The sequence below is a fragment of the Arachis hypogaea genome, chromosome 13 (assembly GCF_003086295.3).
Source record: "Arachis hypogaea cultivar Tifrunner chromosome 13, arahy.Tifrunner.gnm2.J5K5, whole genome shotgun sequence".
NCBI classification, from domain to species: Eukaryota; Viridiplantae; Streptophyta; class Magnoliopsida; order Fabales; family Fabaceae; genus Arachis; species Arachis hypogaea.
In genome coordinates this window covers 56920546-56931739 of record NC_092048.1, presented here as the reverse complement: position 1 = coordinate 56931739, position 11194 = coordinate 56920546, and the positions used below count along the sequence as shown (strand labels likewise).

Genomic DNA, 11194 nt, shown 5'->3' with positions numbered 1-11194 from the left:
AGGCGCTCGTGTATGGTTGGTTGTAAGAAGATCATAACGCGATACCAATTCTATCATCTTTTATTGGACCTATTTTTGAAGGTGAAAATTCAGGTGAAGTCAATTTCACGTGAAGTTGATACTTGAGAATTGTTGTTGATATTTGAAAGTCATTAGATAATTTGACTAATTTAACTAAATTTTCATCCAACGATTCTCAAGCATTAACTTCACATGAAGTCGACTTCACCTGAATTTTTAACTAATTTTTGAAATATATATTACGTTTTGATAATCTAATTTTAACTCACACATTTATGAAACTCGGATTCCCTTTGTTTTGTCGATGAAAATGTTTAGACTAATAATTTGATGAATTTAATTTTGATATAAATCATTTTATATGTGCAATCAATCACATAACATTATATTAACAAAAATAATTATTTTTTATATTAACTGCATGAATATTTATCTAAAAAGACGGTTGTGCAAAATATTTTATGCACAAAAATTAAACTCATTATTTGATAAATTAAAAATTGAGTTTAATTTGATATACTTACAAGTTACAATTATACAGTTATATAATCATATTTATTTTTTGAATAATAATTTACACTGTTAATATAAAAAATAATTATTTTTATGTACAAAATTATTTTACAGTATTTTATGTTAGTGAATCAAAATTAAGTTTATAAAAATAATATACATATAATACAAAAATAATATAGGAAAGAAAAAAAAACACAAAGAAAAGGACAAAGGAACACGCAAGGATGGCCAACACGCCTACATTTCCTGCACTCCAAATGGATGATTATCGTAATCAAACCATTAATACTTATCAATATACCCAAGATTGAGTTACACCTAACAAACAAATAATATATAAATCAAAATGGCAAGCAATGTCACTTATACGTTTCTAAGAAAGCCATGTGAAACAGTCATGATAGTAGGAAATCCTTATATGCCAAAACACGACATTTTTCTTTTTTTTTTTTTCCCTTTTATATATATATATATATATATATATATATATATATATATATATATATATTGCAATATACCTTAGTAGTTCTCATGTATGCAAAATTTCTTGGGATTTAGCTAACTGCACCTTTTTCTCTTCCTCCTCTTCTTCTTCCATGTATTTCTTCATTATTTTCTTTGTCTTTTTATTAGTTGTTTTACTTGTGTTTATTACTGTTATTCTTGCTTCGTTTTTTTTTTTTTATTTTTATGGTTTTTGAATTCAAACTTTGAAATCGTTTTGAAGATAATGAAACTTCAGAAATACACCCAAACGATTACAGAAATACACTCAAACAGTTACAGGAATTTATCCAAACAATTATAGAAATACACCCAAAGGATTACAGAAATACACCCAAAAGATTTAAGAAATACACCCAAAATTCGTTGAAGTACAACGATTATAGAAATACACCCAAAGGATTACAGAAATACATCCAAAGGATTACAAAACTACACCAAAAGGATTTAAGAAATACACCCAAAATTCGTTGAAGTACACCTTATGCATAATTCAGAATTCTTTCTCTTTCTCCTCCTCATCTTCTGCTGCTGCTTCTTCTTCAAAAACGAAAAGGATATGGGGCAGCAAAGCGGGCCGGGTTGGAGGAGTCCGGTTCTTCCAAGGGGAACTCATCATGGGTTGTGCGCGGATGGCCATCTCGTTGAAGCGCGGGACGTGCGGCGCGCTGTGGAGGTATCGGGACCTAGGCAGCGAACACGAACTGGAGAAGAACGCTGCGAGGAGTCGCCGGGGTGGAGTGAACCGAAGCAGCGGTGTGAAACACAGGGTGATGGCTATGATGGCGAGTTACCGACGACGCCGGTGAGCTGCTTGCGGGATGGCTGTGATCTTCCGTCTGATTCTGAAGCGGCCAGTGATGATAGTACACAAGGAGCCAACGATGTAGAGGCTGGGCTGTATGATGAACACTCTAACAATGAGGATTCTGAGGATAATGGCAGAGTTCAGCAGGAGGACAGTAGAGGGCTGGAAACGGAAGCGACTTGCGAACCACTTGTACCAGTAGCTCAGGAACGAAATGGCGTCAGGGATAATGAGAAGAGGGTGGAGGACAGAATGATTGCAAATGATAATGAAGCCAGTGATAATGAGAGTTCAAGAGTAAAAGTGCAGTTATTGGAAAACAAAATGGCTTGGGAATTGGCAAAGGAGTCAGGAGCGGAACTATATGATGAAGAAGAGGATATTATGGCAGCTCTTCAACAACAGAATGAAGAAATTGCTCGGAAAAAAAGACTGGCAAAACAGAAGGCGAAAGCTAGACGAAGCAGACCCAAAACACAAAAAAAGGTGTGCAATATTTATTTAAAATGATTATTAGTTCTTGGAATGTTAGGGGGTTGAGGGGTGATGGTAAGATGAGGATGGTAAAGGATTTTAAGAGAAAAAATAGATTAAATATGCTAGGCTTGGTGGAGACTAAAAGACAGTCACTGACTAGATTTGATGTTTCAAAAATATGGGGGAATGATTGTGTTGGTTGGGAATACGTTGAGTCTACTGGTGCGTCTGGCGGGTTGTTGCTAATGTGGGATGACGGGTTTTTTGATATGAGAAATTGTTATAAAAATGAGAGATGGTTGTGTGTTGAAGGAGTCCTGCTGCAGAATAACTTTAATTGTGCTGTTATATTGGTTTATGGTGCTCACCTTCGAGATGAGAAACTTGTTGTATGGGAGGAGCTGAGTTACATAGCTGGCCTATGTCAGGTTCCCTGTTGTTTCATAGGGGACTTTAATGAGATTGTCAATGGTGACGAAAGGAGAGGCATGGATAGATTGTCCTTGTCAGCGGAGGATTTCAAGAACTGGATACTAGACATGGGCTTAGTGGATTTGCCGATATCTGACTGCAAGTTTACGTGGTTCAGAGGACGGTCCTGTAGCCGCATTGACAGGGCCATGGTGAGTTTGGAATGGTTGGAGGAGTTCCCAGAGACTCAATTACGAGGTGGTTCAAGAGGTTTGTCTGACCATTGTCCTATTGTAGTGGAAGATAAGAGACGGAGAGGTGGCCCTAGACCGTTCAGAAGCTTGGACTCGTGGTTTACGCATGAAGGATTCCTGAGGATGGTAAAGGAAGAATGGAGAGGGTTAGGTGATGTGCAGTTCATAGACAAGCTGAAGGCTTTGTCAGGTCCGTTGGGAAGATGGCATAAAGACAACTTTGGAGACATAGACAACAAAATTTTGAAGTTGGAGGAGGAGATTAAGAAGATTGATGACAGGGTGGGTGATGGGGCTTATGATGAAACGGTAGAGGCAAGAAGGAAAGCGCTTGTGACGTGGTGTGAGAAATGGTATGTAAGGAAAGAATTACATTGGAAGCAGATGTCGCGCTCAAGACATGCGAGGGACATGGATAAAAACACGAGATACTTCCATAACATAGCTTCGGCGAGAAGGAGGAACAACAGGGTTGATGCACTGATAATTAATGGAAGATTGATAAGGAATCAAGCTAGAATCAAGATTGCGATTAGGGGTTTTTACAAAGACTTGTACCATTAGGAGAAGTCGCCATCCATGGGGTTTAGAGACGGTCTGGTGGAGAGAATCTCTGAGGATGATGCTATGGCCCTGGAGATACAGCCAACGTCTGAGGAGGTTAGAGAAGCAGTGTGGGATTGTGACTCATCTAAGGCGCCTGGTAGTGACGGCTACAACATGAACTTCATTAAGAAGTGTTGGGAAGAAATTGGGCCTGAATTCACGGGAGCGGTATTGGGTTTTTTCCAGTCTTCCAGATTACCGGCGGATGCTAATCTCACTTGGGTGGCGCTGGCCCCTAAGTTTACTGGAGCAAAGGAAATCAAAGATCTAAGGCCTATAAGTATGGTTGGTTGTGTATACAAAGTCATATCAAAGATACTGGTCAGGAGAATGCGAGCTATCATGCCACGACTTGTAGGTGAGACACAGAGTGCATTTGTTAAGGGGCGGAAAATACATGATGGGGCACTCATTGCATGCGAAACTGTTCAATGGCTAAGACAGAGAAAGAAGGAAGCGGCGATAATAAAGTTAGACTTTCAGAAGGCATATGATAGAGTCAAGTGGAGTTTCGTGGATCTTGTTTTGCATAAAATGGGGTTTGGAAGAAGATGGAGGGGGTGGGTTATGGAGTGTGTAAGTACTGCCTCTATGTCAGTTTTGATAAACGGCTCGCCCTCTCAGCCGTTTAAGATGGAAAGGGGCCTACGACAAGGTGATCCTCTGTCTCCTTTCTTATTCGTCCTCGTTGTTGATGTCCTACATAGAATGCTTGAGGAGGCGGTTAGAAATGGACGAATTTCTCCGCTATTGGTTGGCAGAGATCATATTGAGCTGTCGCACCTTCAGTTTGCAGATGACACCATTTTGTTCTGCCCCCCAGAGGAAGAGACCGTCAAGAACTACAGGAGACTCCTTCGCTGTTTTGAGTTGATGTCGGGGTTAAGCATCAACTTTGATAAATCGAGCTTGATTCCTGTCAATTGTGAAGCTTAGTGGGTGCAACGTATGTGCTGTGTGCTGGGATGCCAAGAAGCCGCCCTCCCAGTAAAATATTTGGGGGTCCCACTAGGAGCTAATCCAAGGTTGGTGAAGACTTGGAAGCCGATTATTGACAAAGTGGAGGAAAAACTCAGCCTATGGAAAGCGAAGATTCTTAATAAAGCCGGGAAATTGGTACTCATTAAATCGGTACTGAATAGTCTCCCTGTATATTATTTGAGTCTGTATAAGATGCCAAAGGCTGTTGCGGAGAAGCTTATTTCCTTACAGAGAAGATTTTTATGGAGTAAGGAGGATGGTAGGAATGGCATGGCTTTGGTTAGGTGGGAGGTGGTGCAGGCACCCAAAAAATTCGGTGGGCTGGGTGTTGGGGATGCCATGCTGCGGAACACAGCCCTACTCTTTAAGTGGTGGTGGCGCTTTTCGAAGGAGGATTGCCCGCTATGGAAGAAGGTGGTCTGTGCTTGCAACAACCTGAACCCAGATGTCTTGCTATCCTCTCAGATTTTACCTATCAAGGGGGGCCCTTGGAAGGATATCTGCCAGATACAGTTCACGAGTCAGCAAATAAGACAGAAGATAATTACTGGGCTGGCTATGGAGGTTGGTGATGGAAGAGGGACTCGATTTTGGGAGGATGTCTGGCTGCGTGGTGGTGCTTTGAAAGTCCAGTTTCCGAGGCTCTTCTCAGTGTCAAACCAAAGAGGATCTTTTATAGGGGATTGCGGGTTTTGGGATGGGGCTGAGTGGATATGGAACTTCCAATGGAGGAGAGAGCTATTCCAATGGGAGTTGGACCTAGTAAACCAGTTGCATGATGCATTAAGACTGGTAAAACTGGCTCATGGTAGTGAGGATCGAGTTGTATGGAAATTTGATAAACAAGGGATATTTTCTACTAAATCTTTTATGCAGGTAATCCAGGAGGACAACCTTCCAGAGGATATAACAAGCTACAACTTTACAAGGACAATTTGGAAAGGTTTAGTTCCACCAAGGGTGGAACTGTTTGTCTGGTTTGTATTGATTGGTAGGATAAATACGAAGGAGAGGCTGAATCGGCTGGGAGTTATCCATCAGGAAGATTTTATATGTGTGTTTTGTAATAAGAGTATTGAGTATGTGCACCACTTGTTCCTTGGCTGTGATTTTTCTTGGCAGGTTTGGTGTGCTTGGTTAGCATTTGTTGGAAGGCAATGGTCATGCCCAGGGACGCTAAAAGAACATTTTATAACTTGGACAGAGATGTCAGCTAGCAAGGAGGAGCGTAAGAGGTGGTTAATGGGATTTTGTGCGATTATCTGGAACATCTGGCTAGAAAGGAATAGAAGAATTTTTCAAAACAAGGGAAAAGGAGTTGCTGAGGTCATCCATATGTCTGTTATGAACTATAAGGAGTGGTTAGGTGGAGACCCTTTTTGTTGTTGATGGCAATGCCGGAGATGACAATGGGATAAACAGTAATTTTACTTGGTGTTGGATAGCGTAGATTATGTTCTTTTTGGTTTATCTACTAGTGTTTGCTCCACTTGATGTGTTGAGCTTTTTTTCTTTCAAAAAAAAAAAAAACGATTTCAGAGCTTGATATAAAAAAATAATGAAAATCGAAAATAACAAAGAAAGAAAACAGAGAGAAAAGCACGTAAATGAAGAAGGAGAAGAAGAGGAAGAGGAAGAGGAAGAAGAATGTGCAGCAAGAAGAAGAAGAAGGTACAGTGAAATTGTGCAGTAACGGTTGAAGAAGGAGAAAGAGAAAGCAAAAAACGAAAGAAAAGAAGAAGAAGAGAAAGAGGAAGAAGAATGTGCAGTAACAGTTCAAATGCGTTAATATAATGACTTGTAAAAACTTGTATAAAAAAATGCTTGTATGTGGAGAATTTCTCCTTTTATAATATTCTTAAAATGTGTATATCAAACATAAACCACTAATTAATTTAATTATTTTGATAGTTAACAATTTGGGTGAAGTAATATTAGACTTTAGGCATGTGTGTGAAGTTGAAAGCTGAAGAAAGTGAGCGATTAATCAATGAGCGAGCCCAAACCCGAAAGCATGGCTTAGAAACCACATCTTCATAGCCGTAGCAAGGGCTTATCTTGACACGTGTTAGAAGCACAGCTCATCTCATTCTCTCCAACTCTCGAAGGAGGCAAGGACCATCCCACAATAGAGTTATATCATTATTCTTAAAATATTCAATCTTCTATTATAAAAAAATTAATTATTTTAATATTCAGTTTCCCGCACCCTCTTGATTCATTGTACTCATTCATCGTTTCATTTCACTAACCCTCTCTTTCTCGCCCATCTCTACAAAGCGGTTATTACTTTACATATCAATAATGTGAATGGCTTAATGCTATCGTCAATTTGGGGGTGACAGTTTTCTCTCTAATCCCTCTATGATCATATAGAATTGTGTGTTTGCCTTGCATGCTGGTGGTGGTGGTTGTGCCAATACATCAGTAGGGGGTGGTGGTGGTGGTGGTGATGGCGGCGAAGAAGGCGACGGAGACATTCTCGAAGACGGTGATAGAGGAGGTGCACCGATGGGGATGCATGAAGCAGACAGGTGTGAGTTTGAGGTACATGATGGAGTTCGGGTCCAAACCCACTGACAAGAACCTTCTAATCTCTGCTCAATTCCTTCACAAGGAGCTTCCCATTCGGATTGCAAGAAGGGCTATTGAGCTTGAGAATCTCCCTTATGGCTTGTCCCATAAACCTGCCATTTTGAAGGTTCTTCTATTTCTTCATTTTATTTTATTTGAATCTTATCTTTCCTTTCCTTTCCTTTCGATTGGATGTTGTCTCTAACACAGAAAACAAAGACATGTAAAAAGATCTCTAAAGCTTGGAGATCGAGAAAGTCATAAAGTGAGGTTAATCATCATTAAATTTGTAACTTCCATCGTAATTTAGCTTCAATGTCTTAGTTTAAGAGTGATTAGCCCTCATATTAACCCTTATTTTACTATTTTATCAATCTCCTCGTGTTAGAAGAGTTTGATCCTGAAAACTGGTTTTGATAGTATAGAGATGCAGAGCTTTTTTGTCTCGGAATCAAAGAATCCTAAAAGTGGAGATAGAAAATATACGACTCAGCCCTCTCCGAAATCGGAAGGTCTTCGAGGCTCCGCGGGCGAATTCCGGGAAGAAACGGAGGCAACATAATGAGATTTGAACATAGGTTCTTGGGTTCACTTGTAATAAGCTTAACTTTGTGACAAATTCACCCTCATTCCGTTTTGCCTTTTAGGATAACTGTGATTACTTGCTCTTGTCTGTTTTATGGGGAAGGATGTTTCCGATGCTTACTTTTGTTTCTTTGTTGCAGCAGGCGTGAGCATTGAGATTTAAGAAGTTGGCTCTCTTTTAGAAGCTATTTTTCCCTTTTTTTTAACAAAAAAGACAAGTAATATAGTTTGTGATTAACATTACAGTATAAAATTGTAGATTAGATTCCTGTCTACATTGTCTGCCCTGTCGTGTTTATGGATAACCTTGTCTCTTTAAACCTTACTATACAATTTTTAATTAGGATTTGGGAATATAAGCATGTGACTGTGTGCCATTTACTTGTATTGTTTGGAATTGTTAAATTGTTTGAGTCAAATGATGTTGGGGAAAAGGAAAAAGTGGTTTTTATTGAATCATGTTGACTTTTTAGGCCAGTGTTTGATGGTATGGGTTTAAATTTGATACTAAAAATTTTCTTTCCAAGTTTGCTACTATGGTTGTGTGGTTTGATCATTATATACACTAAAGTAGTATCCGTCCCCGATTCATATTTATTTCCAGAATGGGGGTGTTATTTATAATATTCAGGGTTTCCTAAGGCATTAGGAGTGGTCTAGTTGCGATGGTTTTAGGTAGTCTCCATGGGGTACTAAATATTGTCATTAGTGTATCGAAAGGAAAAAATAAATTCAATGATTCTCGATGGTGACAGATATTGTAAGTGATAACAGCTTGGGTGACATAGGACTCGTGATGTTGATTTATGGTACTCTTGGAGTGATGTAAATTGTATTGATGTGTTTTGTGGTTTTAGCAACTTGCTGTGTAGAACTTGGTTTAAAATTAACTTGATGCTTTCTATATGTTTATTGAACTTTTTTACTACATTATGCTTTTAGGTAAAGGATTGGTACCTTGATTCTTTCCGTGATCTCAGAGCCTTCCCTGAGATCAAGAGTATGAAAGATGAAAGAGCTTTCACTGACATGATTAAGGCCATCAAAGTGAGACACAACAATGTGGTGCCGACAATGGCCTTAGGTGTTCAGCAGTTGAAGAAAGGCATGGATCCAAAGATTGTTTATGAGGATCTTGATGAGATTCATCAGTTCCTTGATCGTTTTTACATGTCGAGAATCGGAATTCGAATGCTTATTGGTAAGTTCAGGAAACACACTGTTTCTTTCTATATAACTTTAAGCTGGCTCTTTGCGGCTAACATAAATCATAATATTGTTTGTATGCGTGGTGTACTTTTGTCGGTTTCAGGGCAGCATGTTGAGTTGCACAATCCAAATCCTCCTCCTCATTGTGTGGGTTATATACATACAAAAATGTCTCCTGTGGAAGTAGCTAGGAATGCCAGTGAGGATGCACGTTCCATATGTTTTCGTGAATATGGCAGTGCTCCTAATGTCGATATTTATGGAGATCCGGATTTTACATTTCCGTGAGTTAGACAGTTCTTACCTCCACAAATTCATTTCGTTTTGTTTTGCTGTCGTTTATTTGCAAAACTCTTGCAAACTTATTTCCCTGGGCTCATTCTCCCTCTTCACAAACGTAATGTTTACATGATAGGTATGTTCCAGCTCACTTACATCTTATGATGTTTGAGCTGGTTAAAAACTCACTGCGTGCTGTCCAAGAGCGTTTTATGGACTCTGACAAAGTTGCACCACCCATTAGAATAATCGTTGCTGATGGATTAGAGGATGTTACTATAAAGGTACCTAGTTTGAATTGCACAGCATGATTTTATATCGGCTCTATTCTTTCTGGGATTTTTGGTCTTTGTTGGGGAATGCTATGTTGAAGGTGTTCGATTAAATGGTATTGTAGGTTTCTGATGAGGGAGGTGGCATACCAAGGAGCGGTCTCCCAAAAATTTTTACGTATTTATATAGTACAGCCAAAAACCCATTGGATGAGCATTCAGATCTTGGAGTAGCTGATAATGTGACCATGGCTGGATATGGATATGGGCTTCCTATTAGTCGCTTGTATGCTCGGTATTTCGGAGGTGATCTTCAAATAATATCTATGGAAGGATATGGTGAGTAGAGTTTAACTATCATTTCATTTTATTATCCTTTTTTGTCTTATTTATTTCCTTCTAGATATGTTCTTATATAAATACAAGTTTAACACGTCATCTTTAAGCACATACAGACAATAAAAGTGAGTTTCACTTACTTTACTGAAGATATATTCAGTTATTCACTATTCATGTATTCCACTAACTTTTATGCGAGTGTGCACAAAACTGACATGTTACACTTGAGTCTATACAAGAATTTCTCTTCCTTCTAATTTTCTAAAATTGTAGCATTTAACAACTGTTAACCCCTCTTGACCTATTCTCCATTTATATGGGATCAATTACAATTGATATGATGCACCTGTGTCAGCCGCACTTTCCATGGTTACAAATTTTCCTAGAGTTTTTTTTTGAACTAAAAGAATAGTTGGTGACTTGGTGCTGTTGTCGAACTACCTTTCTATATTTTGTGTGTGTGTGTGTGTGTGTGTGTGTGTTAGAAGTATATGGAAACCTAATAAACTGTGAGATGATATTATTAAAAGTGAATTATATAAATGGTTCAAAGACGGATATGATTGAATTATTTGGCATTTCTATGTTGTGTAATTCATATAGTCTATTTCGCCTAGTGACACAAGGCTAAGCTGTTACCCATATTACACTGAATTTCGTAGTGTTCTAGTATTTTTTGGTATTCTGCAATCTGTTTATTCTTTTTTTATTTTGCTTGCTTCAAGTTCAACAACAATTTGTTTTGATTATTCACAGGGACTGATGCATATCTCCATTTGTCTCGTCTGGGAGATTCACAAGAACCCTTGCCCTGAAAAGAGAGCCATTTGCAATTCATTCTCACTCCAAGAGTTACGGTTAGTGACTCAAAGCAGTATCGTTCTAGCATAACTCCCTAATCAAGTGTCAAAAGGGACTACTATTTGCTGGCATTTTTATTTTTAAGATTCTAATAAATTGAAACTTGTAAATATTTCCTACTTGTACTACGCTTGTGGATGATGATTATGTTCCTTCTTTGCCCACATTTTGCTTGAGGAATTCGTTGTCTACTTGCTTATATCTATCATGGTCCTTTTATCTTAAGAAGAAATTCAAGCGGATTATGTATCGACATAGCTTCAAGAATTCTGGCCATTATTTGGTTCATAGTTATAAAAGTTCGCTTGGATTGGTTGGTTGGACAACTGAAAAGTGCTCCGGCCACCCAGCCTGTCTAAGTTACTCTACAAGATCAGACTTGTCATTGAATCGATCAACTATATTATTTGAACACAAAATATATGCTAATAAATCTGTCATTTTTATAAAATAATGTTAAAATACAAAATACATATGGAAAATGTGTTGAATATATG

At 38.5% G+C, this 11194-nt stretch overlaps 3 protein-coding genes across 3 annotated transcripts; all 3 read left to right on the top strand.

Annotated features, from left to right (window-relative positions):
• Window positions 1-2445: 2445 nt before the first annotated feature.
• LOC112734620 (uncharacterized) lies at window positions 2446-3555 on the top strand. The gene has a single exon (XM_025784017.1). It carries the CDS (start codon window positions 2446-2448, stop codon window positions 3553-3555), a length of 1110 nt encoding a protein of 369 aa, XP_025639802.1.
• Window positions 3556-4545: 990 nt separating this feature from the next.
• Window positions 4546-5967, top strand: LOC140177621 (uncharacterized). The gene is made up of 3 exons (XM_072210757.1): window positions 4546-5386; window positions 5455-5555; window positions 5701-5967. Exons 1-3 carry the CDS (start codon window positions 4546-4548, stop codon window positions 5965-5967), a joined length of 1209 nt encoding a protein of 402 aa, XP_072066858.1.
• Window positions 5968-6539: 572 nt separating this feature from the next.
• LOC112738417 (pyruvate dehydrogenase (acetyl-transferring) kinase, mitochondrial) lies at window positions 6540-10877 on the top strand. Its single transcript, XM_025788865.3, has 6 exons — window positions 6540-7279; window positions 8680-8938; window positions 9050-9230; window positions 9362-9509; window positions 9623-9836; window positions 10593-10877. The coding sequence occupies exons 1-6, from the start codon at window positions 7031-7033 to the stop codon at window positions 10649-10651; spliced, it is 1110 nt and encodes a 369-aa protein (XP_025644650.1). The 5' UTR covers window positions 6540-7030; the 3' UTR covers window positions 10652-10877.
• Window positions 10878-11194: the final 317 nt, after the last annotated feature.

Coding starts and splice junctions, on each gene's coding strand:
- LOC112738417 (XM_025788865.3), top strand. CDS start 7,031: ATGGCGGCGAAGAAGGCGACGGAGACATTCTCGAAGACGGTGATAGAG. Junction 9,231..9,361: donor GATCCGGATTTTACATTTCC/GTGAGTTAGACA, acceptor TTTACATGATAG/GTATGTTCCAGCTCACTTAC. Junction 9,837..10,592: donor AATATCTATGGAAGGATATG/GTGAGTAGAGTT, acceptor GATTATTCACAG/GGACTGATGCATATCTCCAT.
- LOC140177621 (XM_072210757.1), top strand. CDS start 4,546: ATGTGCTGTGTGCTGGGATGCCAAGAAGCCGCCCTCCCAGTAAAATAT. Junction 5,387..5,454: donor ACTGGTAAAACTGGCTCATG/GTAGTGAGGATC, acceptor TCTTTTATGCAG/GTAATCCAGGAGGACAACCT. Junction 5,556..5,700: donor AGGGTGGAACTGTTTGTCTG/GTTTGTATTGAT, acceptor TTTTCTTGGCAG/GTTTGGTGTGCTTGGTTAGC.
- LOC112734620 (XM_025784017.1), top strand. CDS start 2,446: ATGCTAGGCTTGGTGGAGACTAAAAGACAGTCACTGACTAGATTTGAT.